Genomic DNA, 20,385 nt, shown 5'->3' with positions numbered 1-20,385 from the left:
TTGTTCTGTCCCAGTGTGACACATGTGGTTGCTGGTGTGTTGGTGGCTAAACCTCATCACCTCCCTGTGTGCCTTCACAAAGAGCATCTGTTCAAGTATTTTCCTTGAGGGGCTCCTGAGCTCACATTGTTTCCAAGATTTATGCATTTCTCCACTAAATTACCCATCTCCATTTGGCCCTTTTACTTGCTTAAACTGATTTACGTGCATAGCCCTCTACAGATGCAAGACCTTCAAACTGAAAACCTGCACCCATTTGGTTTAGTGATAAAATTTGTATTCTTTCCCCAGGAGGCCAAATCTGGCCTTGTGCTTGTTGGATGACAGGTGGGGTTTCCAATGAGACATCCATTCAAATAAGAGTGCTGTAATTAAAAGGATCTGGCTAAAGAAATTTCACAAATTAGAGCAGACAGCTGTTGTTTGAAAGGAACAAGCACTGTTGGGGTCTTTTAAAATAGCCAGCTCTTGGCTGGCTGCCAGAGATACTTATATTAGATCTTATGGATAAAAATCTTCAACTGTTAAAAATGTAAGTGAAAAGAACTCTATTCCCCACCCCACCCCCCGAAAAAATGTGATGGACAATAGCCAACACAGGGAAGGTATTCATAAACTTTATAGCACAGCCTAGAGATGACTGACTTCAGGTGTGTAGGAAACAGAGGGAGGCTTTTGAGAAATAAAAATACTGCATCCATTTTACTTTATTCCTGCATTTATGCACAAAAGGTGAGATTACAAAAACAGATGTTTGGCTTCTTCCAGGAAAAGGTGCCCCTCCTGCTTTGTAGGTACAATTCAGCGTGGAAGGGATCAGTCTCAACCAGCTTCCACCTTCTGCAGGGGTCTGGTGGTGAAGTTTTGGCTGGTGAAGCTGTGAGAGGATCAGTGTCATGTACATGAGCAACCTGGTCTAGTGGAAGGTGTCCCTGCTCATGGCAAGGGGTTGGAACTGAGTGGTCTTTGAGGTCTCTTTCAACCCAAACCATTCTGTGGCTCTATGATTCTACATCAAGGATTGAAAAGGAAACCTTGGTGATCAGTTCTGTTCGTTATCCAATATTCAATTCCATTATTTTTATGTAGCAGGAGGAGGGCTTTCCACTGCCCTCGTCAAGCAGCTGATGATTGCATTCAACTGGAGACAAAGACTGGACGTTCTTCCAGGCTTCTCTGGCATGCAGGCACTCAATGGGTATCCAGAAATATGACTAATTCATGAATCTTCCCACCAGCAAGTTACATCTTGCCCTGTTCAATAGAGCAGCTTTCAGGCATGTGCTTAAAACAAATTGCTGCATCTGGCCAATTTCTCTGAGAACTTGAAAAAGTCAGACCTGTGTGCCTCCACAGAAGATGTGCAGGAATTCGGGTGGCAACAGCTTGAGATCACTCCACTGGATGGATAATGCTCTGGGATGGGGACCAGAAGAGACCTAGTAGTGACTTTTGCCTCTTCTACTAGTCCCTCTAGGAAGCTTATCCATCTGTCCTTCTGTTATACAGGCACTGTAGAGTTACTCATCCCCTTCTAGTGAGCCTGGAGGTCTGCTGGTAAAAATTAACGGCATCAGCTGGTTGTTAAGTGGATTTGCAATGTTTGCTAATGGTGTTTATACAAATCAGAGCGGAGGGAGTGAGTATGGGCTTAGGAAACAAAGAGGAGAAATGAGGAATCTAAAAAAGAAACTGCTTTCTTTCCAAAACCCTCACAGTAATCTTTTCCTTCCTCTTTTTGAGTGCTTTCTAAGGGGTTTGTTGTTCAGGTTTTTTTTATACTTTTACTTTGCCCTTTCCTCCGCCCTTATTTATTCTCATTTTGTCTCATTCTCTAGGAAAACCTCTTTTTTGTGATGGAATACCTCAATGGAGGAGACCTTATGTTCCACATCCAGAGTTGCCATAAGTTTGACCTTCCAAGAGCAACGTAAGATATTATTATTATTATTATTGTTGTTATTATTATTATTATTGCCTCTGGGCTTGCAGGTTGCCCACGTGAGAGAAGCAAAGGCAGCAGACACCTGGGAACTTGGTTTTATTCCCAGCTCTGCTTCTGTCCTGTAGAGGAAACATTGGGCAAATCATTTGACCTCTCTTCACCTTACCCAGCTGCAAAGTGAGGATAACGCTTGTGCTGGAAACCGAATCACTCTCTATCCCAGCTCTCTCCAAACTGAACAAAACAGACATGCAAGTTGTCAGTCCTCCTCAGTGAAGGACTTGGAGCAAATCACTTCCTCCCCCTGTCCTCTTTCCCCTCCCACAGAAGGCTTTTGGAACCCATTCACACAGTTGATTTTAGTCAGATGTGAACTTACTTTACACTCTTGGTCAACCAGGAAGGTTTCTCTGTCTGGAAGTGTTACAGTTGCTGCTACACCCTCATCAGCTTTGTGTCTGCCTACAGTCTTAATCTTTAGCCTGCAAACCAGGAATCTCCTTCTAGCCTGTGACCTGGCTCCTGTATTTTGCAGTGTCCTCAGCACAGTCCCACACAGGTTTGTTCAGAGCCAAGAGCTGAGCTGGAGGGAAGCTGTCCCTTAGGCTGCCCTTCTTGATGGATTAGTCCCCTTCCCAGGCTTCAGTCCCTCACTCAGATCAGGGCTTCAGATGCACCAACCAGTCCAGCTGTGACTTCACCTCTGGAGGTGTGTCCACTGTATATAAACAGCCCCAAACCTGCCTCAGATCTTCAGAATCAGAGTCACAGAATATCCTGAGTTGGAAGGACCCACAATGACCATCGAGTCCAACTCTTAAGTGAATGGCCTGTATGGGGATCAAACCCAAAATCTTGGTGTTATTAGCACCATGCTCTAACCAACTGAGCTAATCTCAGAGTTTTACTTACATTTAAAACAACCTACAACTGTCCGCTGTGAATTACAGCAGCCCTGGGGTCTCTCTGTTGCACTCTTTGAGTTCTTGCTCAGCCCATAATCAGAGGTCCCAATAATGACATCATGGACCCAACCTCTGCTCCAGATTTACCACCATCAAAGAAATTCAAGAAATGCATTTTCAGCTGTCTATGGAACCAAATACCTTGTTCTTTACAGCACTGGGTGGCCTGTAGCCAAGCTGCAGGACCTGCTTAAGCTGAAGTTCCCAGTCCGGTGATCAGAGGTGAAGCTGTTATTTGTTAGAAGTAATGGGATTTTCCCTTTTTCCCTTTAAAGTTCAAGGGGGTGGGGGGAAAGAGATAAAACCTATCAGAAGTACAAAAGGTAAATTTAAACAAAAAATTAATATAGCAACAGAGAATTAAAAATTTATTTAACTTTGATTAAAGCAAATAGAAGAATTAGAAAAAATGAAATGTGCTTTTAATCCTTCTGCAAACAATAGGTATTTTGAAAGTCAATATTGAAACCACTGTAGGGATTAATTTTTATGTAATAATTTAATTAAAAAAACCCCAGAGTGTCATTTAAATAAATGTTTGATGATTTTTTTTTTCAAAAGCATTTGAATATTCAGAATTAAGGACCAATGCATTGAAGACTGAGCGAGCAGAGCTGTGCCACACTGGAGGGAAATATGATTCTCTGGTTGCATTGCCTTCTGGGAGGGCATTTTCATTTTTCACACTGATGCTACCTCTTTGCAGCAGGATGTGGTGATGTCCTTTGAGTAAAATGTGTGGAGAACAAAGGCCTCAAATTAGAAAAAAACTCCAGAGAAAGGTCACCAAGCTGCTAGTTCATATAATGGACAAGCTGTCAAAATTAGGAAAAAATTCTTCACTGAATGGGTGGTCAGTCACTGGAGCAGGTTGCCCAGGGAAGGGGTGGAATCACCACGCCTGGAAGCGTTCAAAAAACGCAAGGATGTGGCACTTGGGGACATGGTTTAGTGGTGGCCTTGGCAGTGCTGGAGGAATGGTTGGACTCAATGATCTTAGAGGTCTTTTCCAACCTAAATCATTCTGTGAGTCAATGAAAGGCAAGTCATAAATCTGAGCAGGGAAGAGGGCAATCTGACAAGCCAAGGATTCTGTCAGTGCTCCCCATCCCAGATGCCTACCTGCCTGTCCCATTGCTGGGAACAGTCCAATGCTTTTGCAGCAGCTGCTCACTGTGGCAAATCAAAGCTGCTCTTCTGAGGTCTGAGGCATTCACTGTAGTTTGCAGTTTGCACTCCAGTGCAGCATGTAGGGATAAAAAAAGGAGGAATGCCTTTAAACTGAAAGAGGGCAGGTTTAGATCAGATATTAGGAAAAACATTCTTTACTGTGGGGGTGGTGAAGCCCTGGCACAGGTTGCCCAGAGAAGCTGTGGCTGCCCCATCCCTGGAGTGTCCAAGGCCAGGTTGGGTGAGGCTTGGAGCAATGTGGTCTCATGGAAAGTGTCCCTGCCCATGGGAAGGGGTGGAACTAAATGGTCTTTAAGGTCCCTTCCAAACCATTTTATTTTTCTCTGATCACTATAACTCATTGATTTACTTTAAATATGTAAATAAGGGAGAAGTACAGACACGTCTGCCTTTCTTGTTACAGGGATCATATTTTGAGGCAAGGCAGAGTGGGCGGTAGGAGCTGGTGGCTTTTTTGCTCCACAGCTGATGTGGAGACATTCTTTGGCCCTGAAGAAACCATTCTCAGAATCAGTTACTTAGAGAAAAACGCATCTAGCCATGCAGCGTGGCTTCCAAATCCCTGAAGATAAGTAGGCTCCACATCCCTACCATTGCCCAAAGTGGTTTCAGTGGGAATTAGGCTGCTAGCTGTGTGGCACACTTTGGGGAATATCACATCATCCATCAGTAAAACACAGTCACCCCAAACCTTCTAGAGACACTCCAAACCTTCTGGGAAGCTAATGAAATTTTGGTTCTTGCGGAGACAAAATTTCCCTCTTTTTGGGTCTAACTGAAAACACTTTTGGGAAGAATCCGTTCTAACTTGTGCCTTCTCTCACTCAGGTTTTATGCTGCTGAAATAATTTGTGGGCTTCAGTTCCTCCATTCCAAGGGCATAATATACAGGTAATTTTACTCTGTAATGTAAATAATATGCTAATATGCTAAACCTTTTCTGCTTTCCTTGCAAGCACTAATGGCAACAGAGAGCCTGTTTCTTGGATGTACTTACTGGCATTGCTTTTCTATGTAGATTTCCCTTTTACAGAATCTGGGCACTCTATTTTGAAGAGATAGAGTTAAAAAGCATTTTTGAGGCATTTTTTCAGAATCCAGTCCTGTTTCAGTTAACATTAAAACAAGGTCTTGCATACATTTACAACAATCACCCAGTATAGGCACCCTGTTTAAGCTTTCAACATATCAAGGTATATAAGGTCAAGTTAGACATGAGAACTTTGAAATGTCTGTTGTACTGATTACCCTGGGACAGTGGTGACAAGCTCAGCTCAAGTAACAACAGCAGGGAAACAGTGATATATCTTAATTTTGGATTATTAGCAGGTGTGCTGTGCACAGTTCCACGGGGACATGGGATTCATCTCACCTACCATCATGAGTGAGTTGGCTGTCAAGTTCTTCTTGTAGTAAGCAGAGAAGAGTGGGCATTTTTGGGTTTGTCAAACCTGTGTTGGAGTGTGTACAAGAAGTGCCCATTTCTACCAGAAATAAGGCCACAGTCTTATTTCCCATGGCCAAAAGGAGGAACTGAATTTCTGGGGAGCTCTAGTCAAGCTCATCTTCATGGCAAAATTCAGTTACTGCATTGCAGCCTTCTGTAAAAGCAGGAAACAAATAGCTTGTCACAAACAAATAAGAAAGCTCACCACAACAACGATGTCTGCTGAACCCAAAATGAGCATATTGCAATGTTTGTCATGTAGTGTGAACATCAGAACAAACGCTGAAAAGCGAATGGCTTGTTTACAATCCATTCCCCCTTTAAAACACTCTCTTTGATTCTTGTTAGTACTTACGTGGGAACCATTTATAGTCTTTATTGACCAGTGATGGTGGTTGCATAAACATGAGATCAATACCAGTGGCATTAATCTAAGATGATCTCTGGGGTCTCAGCAGGTTTCTGGCTCTAATTATTATTCTGAATGACTGAAGGGAAAAATTTTCCGAAGTGCCCAAACCACTTTACCATGCCTGTAGTTTTTGCTCAGTCTTCTCAGAAAAGCTGATTAAAAAAATATCTGCAGGACATGGTGAGTTTATGGCAGGACTGTTAATGTCCAAATTTTATTTATAATTCACATTTTTACTTAGAATCACTGCACCGGTGCTGTGTCAGGGTTTAGGACCTGTTTCCTCCTGAAAGGAGAGGGGTGTTCGGAGTTTGGAACTTTGGGAAATGTGAGAAAATTGGGATATCTGGGCATTGGGGAGCATGGGGATAGGAAGAAATATCTCATTCCAAGGAGTCACTGTAATATTGCTTTGAGAATCAACCCTTGTGAGAAAAGGTTTAATGAGTCCTACTCCCTTTTCCTTCTTTCACTGAAGACAATGACAACGAGGTCAGTTGAGAACTCACAGTCATCAGTATCTCTGTCAGAGAGAACTAAGCACTTAGGAAAGTGAACAGAAATCATTTTTGAAACTACATCACTTGTAATGTCGTAAGAATAATGAATCCAGCTGTTCTGTCTCATGCACCCACGTTTGGAAACGTTGGCTTAAATTTTAATGAATGAGCTGAAGTGTTTTTGGCAGAAACTCCAGTCCCTGGAGCCAATGAGTTTGTGACTCATCAAAATAATGAGAGCAAACTGTAGGTGATGGGTTTTTTGCTTTGCTTCGATCTACCAGATAAATAAAAGCAGTGCTGGCAGCCCAGGATTGATCTCAGTGGTGTAACTAAAATAAGTCATTCCAGCTGGAAATTGTGACAACATGAGTGTCTGCCACTTGGAAGGCAAATGTCTCGCTTGTCTCTATATTTCTCTTTGATTGATGACTCCCATTTTGTCTTGGGCCATATTCTGGCAGCAAGAAACAATTGCCCCATGACAACAATTTAGTGTGTAAACACTTCGATGTCCCCCACCCTGATTAGGACCTGAACAAAGACAAGGAGCTTTGCACAGAGGGAGGCTGAACACTCATCTTTCCTACAGTTGCAGGCAATCATCTCAAGAGCATCATGCATTAGAAATCACCTTCTTTGAAGGATTCAAAGCCATTTCTGAAAAAAAACCCACACCGTAAAACAGTTGTCATCAGGAGGGTGACCATACAGCAGCCTCACTCTTAGGACTCTTGCCTGAGATGTGGAAAATCATAGAATCACAGAGTGATTTGGGTTGGAAGGGACCTTAAAGATCATCTAGTTCCAACCCCCTCACCATGGACAGGGATGCCACCCACTAGATCAGGCCCCACACGACTTGGCCTATTGGCCAAAATGTGTGTAGGCTGTGAATTAGCAGAGGTTGAAAAAGAACAATTATATCCTAAGTTATGAGTACAAGTAAATGTGTCTGGGTGCTTTGGGAGCCCTGAGAAGGAGCAGTGATTATAGCACAAGACAGGACGTGCAGGAATGCATGTGCTCATAGACCAGCTGACCCAAACTCTACCTACCTCCCACATTAAGTGCAGCATCACTGATCCAAACATCTCCCCAGGTCATTACCTCAATGCAAAGCAAAACTTTTAGGTAAGATATAAAAAAATTAACATAGAAGCCATGCCAGCCTTCCTTTCTTTCAGTCTTTTTCTTTCCTTCTTTGCAAGCTTTTCTCTCCTTTCAGAGTTTGTTCTCATGTGAGGACCTCATTGTTTTCCATCAGTGGTCATGATTCATCGGCTCACTGGCTTTCATTTCCTTCCTGTGCATTTCTGTTTTCTTCCTCTCTCTGGACTCTGCTTCCCAGGGGAGCTCAGAGCCTGGAACCTCAGACAACAGCCTGGCAGATGTGTGTGAAGGGCTTTGTAAACCCCTGGCGTTCAGATGGTGCAGCCCAGCAGTGAAAAGGTGCTGGGTGTTCCACTGATGTCTGTGATTATTCTGACCCTCTGCGAGCCATGCAGGGCTTGTGTGTCCTTGTCTCTTCCAACATTTGTAGAGCCTGCACTGGGAGGGAGATCTGGCAGTAGCTTCAGAGAGAATATTGACACTCCCAGGGAAGGAGAAAGTGGGAATTATCTGGTCACTTCTTACTCCCCTTTTCCAGGCTGTGCTAGGGCAGGAGCACCAGTCGGCACAAAGCCCTTAGCTTTTCCATTTTGCATCCTTGAAGGAGGCAGCTTTTAGAAGGGGTCTTGGGTGATGTGATCCCTGGAAGTGTTTGAGGCCAGTCTGGATTGTACTTGGACTAACTTGATCTAGTGTAAGGTGTCCCTGCCCATGGCAGGGGAGTGGAACAAGATGATCTTTAAGGTCCCTTCCAACTCAAACCAGTCTGTGATTCCATGATTCTATGTCTTTTCCAACAAGTAAATCAGTGCTGGGACAAGAGAAATTAAGAAAAGAGATCCTTAACTCTGAGAGAGCAGCTTTTCATTCATCCCTCAGCCTTCCTTTGTAGGCTAAAATAACTAAAATGACTTGTGTGTCTCTGGAACACTTTAAAGGGGGATCTTCCTTCTCTTTCCCTGCAGAGACTTGAAGCTGGACAACGTCCTCCTGGACAATGAGGGGCACATCAAAATTGCTGACTTTGGGATGTGCAAGGAGAACATGTTTGGAGATGCAAAAACAAGCACTTTCTGTGGGACTCCTGACTATATTGCTCCTGAGGTGGGTGTGGGGTTCAGGGGGGTCATCAAGCTGCTGTGGGACAGAGTAACATGTCTTAGGACACGACTGTTGGTCGGTGGTGGAGGATGCAAAAAGAAATAACCTGGGTTTGAGCAGTTCCAGGCAAGAAACTGGACTTCAGTTTGACCCAGACTCTACGTTCCTGTCTGGAATTGAATATTTTTGAAGTTAATTCATTTTTTTTGTGCAAATGGGGATGGAAAACAAGTGGTGTTTTCCTTAACCCAAGAAACAGAATAGTTAATAGAAATTCAGCTTGGGCCATGGCAGGAGAAGATCCAAGATGTAGGTCCTGCAATTCAGGGACAGAAACAGCATGAGGAATGCTGATTTTGCCCTTTCCTTTATTTCTTTCCATTTTTAACCAGAGGGAAACTTGGGTTGGGCTTTTTTGTTGTTGTTGTTTTGGTTTCGGTTTCTGTTTGTTTGGGGTTTTTTTTAGTTTGTTTTTGTTTGTGTTGGTTTTGGTTGGTTGTTGTTTTTTAATTTCAGTATTTTGAACTAGATCCCCCCAGAAAGGAGAAAGTACCCTTAACCAGGTGACTTCACACAATAATAGATCTTACTGTGGAGAGGCTTTGACTAATTAGGTGGCAAAATTGGGGCCAAAGAAACATTTTTCAGCTCGGAGAAAAACCTACAAGTCATCCATGTCTGACATTGGTCTGAAATCCATTTATTTGCCTTTCAAGATCCCATTTCGTAATTTTACTGTTGTCATGATGGATATTGGTACTTTCCAAATAGCTTTCAAAGCCTTTGGTGTTTTTTTTTTTCACTCTACTATAATTCATTAATCCTCTACTGTGCACCCAGGGCTCGATTCTGCCCTAGGTTACACCACTGCTGAAACTCAAGGGTCTCTTCAAATCAATTGGATTTCTATTGCCTAAGATCAGGTGTAAGTGTGCTCTGCAATCAAGCTGCAATTGGGTTTTATTCCACTTCAATATGCTTTTATTTAAGAAAAAAAGAGCTATTTTTCTATCCTAAAGAATAAAAAGAGAGCCAAGTGTTGATCCATTATCTGTGGTTTTGCTTTATAGAAAAGAGAAAAACTAAAATAGCTCAGAGTTTTGTTTCTGCACCATCGTTTATTTTAGAGATTCAACGAGTGCATATAAAAACATTTTACCTCTGAGTTGAAAGCAATTCTAGAGTTTATGGATCATCTCTCCTGCCAGAGGCAGGAGTGCTGGATTCTTTGTCAGTATTTTACTGCAGCTGCTACCACTGTAATTTGTTACAGCCCCAGCACCTTGGCCACAGCCACGTGAATAAGGAGGCTTTGGGTTAGTAGACAAACAATTTTTTTATTTCAAAAAATATCTGACAAAAAAAAAAAAAAGACTTCACCAGAAATGAAATTGCTGGGTTTATTTCTTTTTTTCCCAGATAATTTCTAAGCTAATAAATCTTTTCTTTGATTTCCAAGAAACATTTAATTTCAATTTCCAGACACTTTATCCTTTAGAAGGTAAAACCTTACAAAAATAATATGTCTTTTCAGAAGGAAAGGTTGGGATGATTTTGTTGTAAATGATTCACAAGAAATATATTAGAGAGTCTTGCTGATTCCTTTTTTGTTTGTTTGTTTTGAGTGAAACTCTTTGTATATGTTACATCATATATTCAGATCTCTTTTTTGTCCTTTTTGCATCCTCTCCTTTGGAGACAGAAGTGTTAGTCATGAGCACTGTACATCAGATTGGATTTATACTTCTGACAATAAAGTCCTGCTTTGTTAGATGCCACAGGTACATCAGAGGGGGATATTTCTCACCTAATGTGAGGAAATTCATCTAAAAATGAAGCACTAGATGGCACTTTATAATGTTGTAGAAGGACAAACATCCCAGGAAACAAGTCATCCCTTCCTACCTCAAGTGTTTAAATCAATTAAATCACTGTTTTCCCTCCATAACCATAGAAAGACTGCATGCATAAATCAATAAGACATATAATTTTTAGGCAATAAGATGATAATTTTTAAACTCTCAGCAGTTTCACCTGTACTGACCTGGAGAGTTGTTTTCAATGGTATTACGACATCACCAGGACTTGTCATTGATACCTATCCCATAGCTACAGAATCAGGCATCCCATTGAAAAGACTAAAGATTGTGCTTTAAAATTAACTTTTCCCCTCTACAGCTCTAAAATCCTGATAATCCTCCACATCGCAGTCATCACGTGACCCTTTAGATATCTGCATGGTAAACATCTATATATGAGCAAGTTTTCTAGGTTTCTTGATAACCAAAGGAGACAAACAGGGGGTTGTATTTTACAGCAGGTAGATATTTATCTGGATGTCTAAAATTGGAATAATTCCCTTCCTTGGCTGTAAAAGGAGCTAATGGTTCAGCTCTAGGCATCTCCATAACAGATATCTAAAGGCAGGTGAGAATAATTTTGCTTCTCCAGAGAGTTTGAGAACTTGGTGGTGGTCCTTGAGACCTGGGAGAGGTTGTGACTCCAGCTGACCCTCCTGGCCCACACACACACTGGATGTAGCCTCCACTTTATAGCTGACACAGAAAGGCACAAACAAAGGGACTGACTGAGGGCAAATTCCCATTCCTTTACTTATAACTCAGTTTGTCTCAAGAGGGCAGATCAGCAACCAATTTCCTGTTTTTCCTGGGGAAGATTTCGCTGGGATAGATTCACACCATTTCAACTGACTGATGGTCCTGAAGTACCCTTACACTGCAGCTTTTGTAATTTAAAATTCAGTTTTTTGTGAGTTGAATCCGTTCCAAAATTATCATGCCTAACCATTTGTCTTCTTGGACAGCACAAGCCTGATTTGAACCCCTGGGATAATCTGGAGAGCAGGCAAAAAAACTTAGTTGCCTCGCTTTTTATGTTTTGAGATGTCTCTGGTAGCCAAAGATTTGTTCAAGTAACTTAAGAGTTACATGCAACCTTATTTGTAGTGAGAAGGACTGTTTTGGCTCCCAGGTGTGGCTGTGACTTGGAGCTCCTCAAACCACAGCCCCTTCACCTCTGGCAGATGTTCTGGCTCCTGCAGACAGAGGGAAGCACCTCTGCCATCCCACTCAGTGCAAAGCAGCTGTTGGAAGGTCATGGTCTGGCCGCCCTTCTGAAGCTGAAATACTCATGTCAGACATTTTCCTTCAGCCTTTGTCCCTCCTGTTTTTGGGCAGATCCTGCTGGGGCAGAAGTACAACACCTCCGTTGACTGGTGGTCCTTTGGTGTCCTCCTGTATGAGATGCTTATCGGCCAATCCCCTTTCCATGGCCAAGATGAAGAGGAGCTTTTCCAGTCTATCCGTATGGATAACCCCTTCTACCCTCGCTGGCTTGACAAGGATGCAAAGGACATTTTGGTGAAGGTAAGAATATCCACACAGGGAATGAAAGTCTTTTTTGCCAGAATTGTCATCTTTGGTTTGTGCATCTTCAACTGTTGCACAGAAAAACAAACTCAGTGTGATAGGACCGGAGAGACTCACTGTCTTTTCTGTGGACCTCAAACTGCACCTCACCTAAGTCATAAGGCCATCTGTATGTCCTCTTTCTCCTGAGTTATGATATGGCTCCTCACAGGGTTCCAGATACCAGCAGAGGTCAGTTTTATTGCAGAGCAATCTCTAAGGTACGAGGCGGGTTAACTAAGGGTTACAGCAGACTGGGATGTTGAACATCTATTTCTGGGACACACACTGCCATCTTTCTGCACAGTCAACCTGTACTTCTGTCAGGATTAGAGATAGTAATCATCTTCATACCAATCAAGAAATTGCCTTGCTTTGGGAAAAAAATCCACATTTTCTCCATTATGGGCTGTTCTCATTGCACTGACGTGATAATTACATATTCCACCCTCTTTAATGCTTGCATTATCAGCACAGAATTTAACCTATGGAATCAACATTCTAGCTTTTTGTAAGAGAACCTGAGAGGAGACTGGGAGCAAGAGGGAACATCCGCCAGCATGCCTTTTTCCGGGAAATCAACTGGGAAGCTTTAGAAGAAAGAAGGATGGAGCCTCCTTTCAAACCAAGAGTGGTGAGGATGCATCTTCTTCCAGTTCCATCCATCCCATGTTCTTCTAGACTATGTACTTCTAGTGGCTGAGCTGCCTGACCTGATCATCACAATACTGCTCTGTGATGGCTATAAGCCCAGGTCTGGCATGTCCACACCTGAGAAACCATAAATTACCCATCACATTCTCAGTTACCAGAGCAGGGGTCTGGATGTCTCATAACACCTTGCCTTAACCATGTAACTTCACCCCATTCTGTAGGGATTATCTTCCACTGCACTGCAGAAGGGAAAGTAGTTCAGGCAACTAGGTGGTTGGGTAAGTTAGAATAATCCTGACTTTTAGTAACTGTCCTATTAAACTATTAAGGTCCTGTAAATAACAATAATATAATTTAATTTGAAAAGAGCATCATTCTTTCACAAGTGTTATTTAATTGATGGGTCCAGTCTGATGTGTTGTAAAGCTCTAACATCCCTGCCTGGCAGAATTCATGGATCACAGGCTCAGTGCTTCCTACATGATATTTATATTTACTAGCTCCTGACTAGATAAGCTGAGCCCATGTAAGCAACCTGATAGGGCCAGTATCATTGTAATGAAAATCTCAATATTAGTGGTTTGACATCATTTTTTTTTTCCTTTTCTTGAAGAAATCTCCAAGTGACTGTAGCAACTTCGACAAGGAATTTCTAAATGAAAAACCTAGACTGTCCTGTGCCGACAGAGCGCTGATTAACAGCATGGACCAAAATATGTTCAGCAACTTCTCCTTCGTGAACCCTAAAATGGAGAAAATATTTTCCTGAGATCTGCCTTACTGAAGGAATTCTCTGTAATGGTTTGAGTAGCACTTTGTCAACTGAAGACTCTGCATCATTGTTTTTATCAAGAACCCTCCAGAAAAACACACCTCAGTGAAAGTTTGTACCATGCCTGGAGGCTTCCAGCTTAGTCCAGTCTGTAGCAGATGCCAGCCACTCTTCCTTAATGATAAAGTTTCTTCGTGGTATCATTCGGTCTCTCTTCTCTCTCTTCCCAATGTTATCGAAGTTGAGAGCATCTGAAAACGAGGAGCTGCCAAAACGTGTTCCCCACTACTTGTACATGCAGCCAACGGGCTTCTATGTAAAAAAAAAAAAAGAGTATATTTGAGCTTCTGGTGATGTCAGTGCCCATTTCTACAACTCTCACCTAGACCCCCACCTTCTTCTGATGGAAAAGTGGTTTGCTGAAGGCCTGGAGGTGCCTGAGAAGACTTCAGGTTGGATGCTTTGTTGACCTACACGTGTACATGTGCAGAACTGCACATGTGTGCACAGTTTTGAAGAAGTATTTTGTTCCCTACACACTTTAAAAATACTGTTCACAAGGTGTTAGGATTCAATTTTGCTCTCCTGAGACAAAGAGACTTTGCAGGTGCCCATTCCAATAACCATACATCTTAACTGGAGGCACTGGAACTAATGAATCAACCCCAAAGGAGGATCATTGCCACGGGAAGTGCTAAAATCAATACAGAAAACCAGTGGTTTACATTTAGCAGTAGAACAGAAAGGATGGGAAGTTGCAGAATGCCTCAAGAACCACGTTTTAAGCTTTAACTCTCCTTGCCAAAATCAGGGCAAAATCTGGACTGGGATTTCTGGGTTTTTATCCTAAAACTGCATGAGAAAAGTGGAAGATGTTTCCTCGAAACATTGTTTAAGCATCATAAAACTGGTGTTCCAGGCTCAGATTGGGGGTATTTTACTTGAGAGATACTAACCAGTCCCTGCAAAGACTGATTTGCTTTCTGTTGCTCTAAATGATGCCCCAACTCTTTGGCAACGTGGGCACAGATCAAAGAACTGCACCCAACAGTCAGAGAGCAGGACAGCACATCAGGTGAGGGTGGTCCTTGCCTTCATCTCATGACATTTTGCTGTGTGCTCTACCCCTTTACAGTCTGTGGAAAACTAGTTGGGTTAAAAAAAAGTCTTTTCTGTGATCCTTTTGCCATGGGATCCTTTTAAATAAAGATGCACTTTTTTCTGAAGTTGGAGAGCTGTAGAATTGCCCAGTTACTGCTTGTCACTGAGATACCACTTAAATACTGGGTCAAAATTAAGTCAAAACCTAAAAAGAGGATTCTGTAATAGCTTAGACTTAGGCAGTCACCCAGGTTGGTGTTAGGCTCTAACTGAATAGCAAACATTTGGAGCTTCATTGCATCAACCCCTCGAGTCCACAGAGAAGAACAGCTCTAGAAGATGAGTTATCCCAAAATCAGGTTTGCTTCAGAAGTGCCTTTCTGACTCTGCTGGACCAGGCTGTCAACTTGGACCTCCCTACAGGATAAATGCAGCCTTGCAGGCAGTGCTGTGATATCACTGACAGCGACTGCAGGCACCAAATCCTGCAGGAACAAGAGCTGAAGTGCCTGAAGTCAACAAGAAGACCAGAGTGCCCTGGGAAAGTTTCAGTCCAGTGACTCTGATGAAATCCTTGTTTGTGCTGTATGAAACACAGGGGGCATCTGTGCTCACAGTTTGTGTAGCTGGTCATCATGTTTAATTAGAATGGTTAACATGAATTTTTTAAATGCCAGTGCTGTTTGTACAGTTTAATAGAACGTTGTGTACAATTGAAAAATGGACACTGATGTGATTAAATAGGGACAAAGAACAGAGGTGCTTAGAAAAGCCATTAAAATGGTTCTGTGCTGTCTGGGGAATGTTCCCCAGGGGAATTTCAACCCATAAATATACAGGAGCAGCAAACATTTGAACAACTGCAACTGCTGCATAGAGCAGTATCTAAAAGAAAACATTGGGCACTGTGCAAAGGTATCCAAAAAGAGAATAAAATGTTCCTTTTCACTACCAGAAGGTGACAGGTCTGTCAGTGGGGTCTGGTATCTCAAAGGGGTTTCAGAGGGGATGTGCAGATGTCGTTACTATTAGAGGGTGACTCAGGACATCTTCCTTTGATACCTGAATGAAACTGGATCAGCTGAGTCCTGGGAGGGCCTGACTCTGCCCACATGAGTGTGTCCAAGACTCAAGTCCATTCTGATGGAGTCTGGATGGCCTGATCCAGACTAGAGACTGCATTTCTAGGCATTTGAAGGCTGGCAGTATCCCATGCTAAATGACTGATAGGGATGTTCCCTTTGCAATGGTGCAGCAGTTTGTGCTTGACACCAATGCAGGGAGACCCCAAAAGCACAGACTAAAGAAGGAGGACGCTGAATCACCTGTTCTGGCTAAGTAACTGAAGATCACCAGGTTTTAACACCTCTCTGACCAGATGCAAGGCTCTCTGCACTCCAGCTGTGGCCCTGTATAGCTAAAGCAGCCAAACCTAAGAGTGGCTTGTAAAGGAGCACATTGAGTAACTGCCAAAGTTAGGCTGACTGTAGGGTTTTTGATGAAAACCACAAGAAGAAGCACCTGCTTCTCTCTGCAGGGTGTCTTCAGCTTAAAAACCAAACAAACCCACTGAGGATGGGGGAGGGAGATGGGGAGAGGTGGGTACGAACCACCACGGTCGTGCTCGCGGTGGTGCCGCAGCCTGAGCACCCTCCCAGCTGTGCCTGCGGGGTTTGAGAGTGACGTGGGAAGCAGGAAACGCTTTCCTGTGGTGACAGAGATTGAGAGATAACAGTCAGTGAGGGCTGAAAGCCAAACACCCTCACGGAAATGAGCAGGAGCCCAGGTACTCATGAGAGATGCTCCTTTGCCATGGCTGAACTTGGCACCTCCATACCCATCTTTTCTTCTTTTTTTTTTTTTTTTTCCTGTCTCCTCCTCCACAAAATGTTTATTTTATGACATGGTAAATAGGCTTGCCAGGTTTGGTTATTCATTTGCTGAAGGCTCAGTCCTGTTCTGGAGCCCCACCACTACCGTAGGACCGTGGCACCAGCAAACATCAGGGTCTGATCTCCAGCACCACCTGCTTCAGCTCGAGTTTTGGGAGTCCCCATCACCCAACTGCTCCTTCCCCAGTCTTGCTGCCTCACAAAAGACACAGAAGTTTTATCTTTGGTACATCACAGCACATGCAGAGCTGGTGAATAGAGGAAATAATTTATTTTTAGCTCTTCTGTGCCTGGCGCTGGTGACAACGCAGGAGTCCTGAACAGCTCAGTGACTGTACCTGACATGATGGGGTCTGTTCTATGTTTGGTAACAGGAGCCATGGAGTCCTTTTTTCTCTACATCACCTCAGTGTTTATATACACAAAGATATAATTGAACAATAAAAGTAAAGGGAAACAAAAAACATCATTGAGTCGTGGAAGATGAAACAAGCACAGAAAAGGAAAGTAAGGAAGAAGAGAGGGGTACAGGTTAGTGTAATCTTAAACAACACTTCCCTTCATTTGTTTCAATTAGAACTCCACTGTTTTCCTTCAAAGCCACCAGCACCATCCTAGAGTTTCCTCTGTAGCTGAAGCAGGGGATTTTTGGAGCCTGAGACTAGAACAGATGAATGGCTCTGATCCTGCCTCCTGGGTAGCACAGAACTGCCACACCTCCCCTAGAAATCCAATTATTTCTGCTCTGAATTTGGACTTGGGTCCTGATTCAAATATTTTAATTGGACTGTCTATGGCATAGGGATGCCTTTAGTCACCCAGCCTCATTGAGACAGCCTGGGTTATCCTTTCACTAAATGTGGGTCTGTCCTACAACCTGTGGCTCATCCCACAGCCCTGTTACCCAAAAACACCCCTAATAGCAGTGGATACCTCCCCACGCACAGCAGAATCAGGCATGGTGGTTGAGTTCACCCTCCAGCAAGTACCTACACTCAACCAGCTGAGTCTTGTACGAAGAAAACATCAAAAATTAATTATCAACATGTTTTCTGTAGTTGCTAAAGGAACTTCATGAAGAAAATCTTCCATCCTTCTGGTACATCCTCAGTGAGGTGGACCAGAGGACACTGCATTCCCCCTCCCATTGACAAGCATGTTCCCTTTCCCATACTAAAGCAGTGATAACCAGAGAGGCACCAAGATCAGTATTTATGGTCTTTTGAGAATTGTCTTTGCTTTCAAGGGGGAAAAGCTTCAAACTAAAAGAGGGAAGGTTTAAATCAGATGTTAGGAAGAATTTTTTCTACTCAGAGAGTGGTGAGGCCCTGGCACAGGTTTGCCCAGAGAAACTGTGGCTGCCCCATCCCTGGAAGTGTTGGGGCCATTGGATGGGGCTTGGAGCAACCTGGTGGGTGACATCCCTGCCCATGGTAGGGGTTGGAATGAGATGATCTTTAAGGTCCTTTCCATCACAAACCATTCTGTGATTATATGATTCAATCACAGGAGATACATCATAGGAAGTGTTCAGTTAAGATGAAGCTTAAGGGCACCAGCTCTTTCTCATTTTACGTTTTCACTGTTAAATTAAAAACCCCTCTTAACCTCTGTTCCAAGAGGCAACTGGATTCTGCCTGTCTGGGACCCAGCAATCACTCAACCCATGCTGCTCTGCTGCCTAAACAAAAACCTGCCAGCCTACAGCAGCTGGGGAGGTGAATCATTATTTTAATAATCACCTAGAGGAAACATACTGTTTGAGTGGAGAGAAAATAAAAATTAAGTATCACATTTAATTTATAATGTGGCCTTTTATTTTAGAGGAACATAAGCAGAAAATATTCAGACATCAAAGGAAGAATCTCAGCTTTCACTTCTAAATTCTATTTTATTGTTGCTGTTAGCCTCTCAGTAGCAAAGGAAATGAGTTCTCTGGTAATAATTTCCATTTAATTTTCAGCTCCCTTCTGTTGATAGCATTGTGTATAAGCTTTTTTCTAACAGTTACTTTAAATGGTGTGTTTTGATATTCCATTCAGCTGGTGGAGAAAGAAAAATCAGTTCTAAAAAAAAAAGCCATTTTATCTCTGCTGTACATGAGCTCAGCAGGATAATGTGATATCTCGGAGAGTATATTTATTTTAAGCTATTGGTATTTTCCAGCAGGGTGAAATTGTTCAATATATAACCTCTCATTGCCTCCCTCCTTTCCACCCCAAAAATGTCATGGGGCCAAAACAGTGGAGAAAAGGGACAAAATAGCAACCCTCATTCAAAAGGAACAATAATCCACCCAGCAAATCAACTCAGTTCTGGTCATACTAAGCAGAATGAAAAGAGTAAAAAAACCTGACAAAGTGGGGAAAATGGAGCACACAGTTATCATAAGGATAATAAATCCCAGCCCAGAGTAGCATTTTGAGATAGTGAGGTAGGAGTAAGCAGTGACACCAGATGACCTTTTTTTGGAAAGATGTTAATAATGTGTTTTACTTCTTCAGGAGATCCAGTGACACTAGCATTCAGATGGAAAGAGGAATACCAGTTGTTTCTTTGTGCTGGGCTGTCTCCACACCAAATCATACACATGCTTCTTTTTCTTTGGGTGTACTAAAAAGAAAGGAATAAATAGAAAATCTCCACAAAAGAACCACGGCATCTTTTGCTGAAAAACACCCAAAGCAGGGCTTGAACCTTCTGAAAGGAGGGCTAAATGCCTTAATATTTCAATTAAATGCCTTGTCTGTAAAGCTGCCACGCTTTCACGGACTTATGTGGACTAACCACTAAAAGGAGAAAGCTGTATCAGCTCAACCCACTGTTTTTAGCAGCAACAACCATCTTGAAGCACTTCCCCTATTCCAAACGGAGGGTCTCCCATGGAGCTCTGGGGAACTGTGATGTAGTTCTTTCTCAGAGCAGGAGTATAAGGAATAATAAGATCTCCTGCACCCAAAGTCTGTCAGAATTTTAAGTCTAGACATAGCTGAGAAGGTAACTAGGAAAATTCAAGATACAGGCTAAGGGCAGCAAAGGGCCACTGCAAGAGAAAAAGTTGCATTTGTTCTTGGTATAAAGAAATTAAAAAGTCTGAATGTTGTGGTGTCACCCCCTGAAATACACATTTCTTCCTTACCATTAGTGCTCACCAAACACTGGCACTGAATAGTGGTGAAACTGTGATCAAGCTTTTTGTATTCAGAAGAAGTAACAAGCACTCAGGTGGAGGCAGCTTTCCACCACATCTTACCACACAGATTTATGCCCATTTACTCCAGGAAACGGGACCCAAAGGTCTGTCTGTTCATTTGATCAGTGTCTTTGGATTACTTGTGCTTCTTCTGCTGCTACAGAGTGACCTTGATCAGAGGAGAACTCTGGACAGTGTTTTTATTTGGTGTGCCTCTGCAGGCAACACAAACCTTGCTTAATGTGGAGAAGATCCTTTTTCTTCAGGGTCTGTAGACCTGAGTTTAATGTTAAGTCCTTGGAATCTTATTTTCCGTGTTAGCACCGAGGATTATTTCTCTCATCCGACCTTAGCTGTAGGGATCATGGAATCACAGGATCATTTAGATTGGAAAAGACCTCGAACATCGTGGAGTCCAGCCATTAACCTGGTCCACCAAGGGTCCAGCTCAACAAGACATGAGGATTGTCCACATGATCAGCAGAGGGAGGTTGATCCCAAATAGGGATCAACAAACAAATCAAATGAAACACTCTTCAGATGCCTGTAGAACTAATACAAAGACTGAGCCAATACTGTGGCTGGGACACACTTGCAGTGCAGGGAACATGAAAATAAGTGCTGTAGAAACCAGATCTGTGATTTATGTATGTAGTAGAGTATACAGAGTA

At 42.7% G+C, this 20,385-nt stretch overlaps 1 protein-coding gene across 4 annotated transcripts in view; it reads left to right on the top strand.

Moving 5' to 3' along the window:
* PRKCQ (protein kinase C theta) overlaps nucleotides 1-15,580 on the top strand; it is a 60,164-nt gene extending 44,584 nt beyond the window's left edge. For all 4 annotated transcript variants that reach the window (XM_027739949.2, XM_027739948.2, XM_039383491.1 and 1 more), the window contains 6 exons: nucleotides 1,839-1,930; nucleotides 4,930-4,992; nucleotides 8,539-8,677; nucleotides 11,872-12,060; nucleotides 12,608-12,736; nucleotides 13,370-15,580. In XM_027739949.2, coding sequence (XP_027595750.1) covers nucleotides 1,839-1,930; nucleotides 4,930-4,992; nucleotides 8,539-8,677; nucleotides 11,872-12,060; nucleotides 12,608-12,736; nucleotides 13,370-13,525 — 768 coding nt within the window. In that variant the 3' untranslated portion in view covers nucleotides 13,526-15,580. The remainder of the gene's footprint in view (nucleotides 1-1,838; nucleotides 1,931-4,929; nucleotides 4,993-8,538; nucleotides 8,678-11,871; nucleotides 12,061-12,607; nucleotides 12,737-13,369) is intronic.
* Nucleotides 15,581-20,385: the final 4,805 nt, after the last annotated feature.

The sequence above is a fragment of the Pipra filicauda genome, unplaced genomic scaffold (assembly GCF_003945595.2).
Source record: "Pipra filicauda isolate LSUMZ 115617 unplaced genomic scaffold, ASM394559v2 scaffold311_size1313980_pilon, whole genome shotgun sequence".
NCBI classification, from domain to species: Eukaryota; Metazoa; Chordata; class Aves; order Passeriformes; family Pipridae; genus Pipra; species Pipra filicauda.
This window is presented reverse-complemented; position numbering and strand designations above follow the sequence as displayed.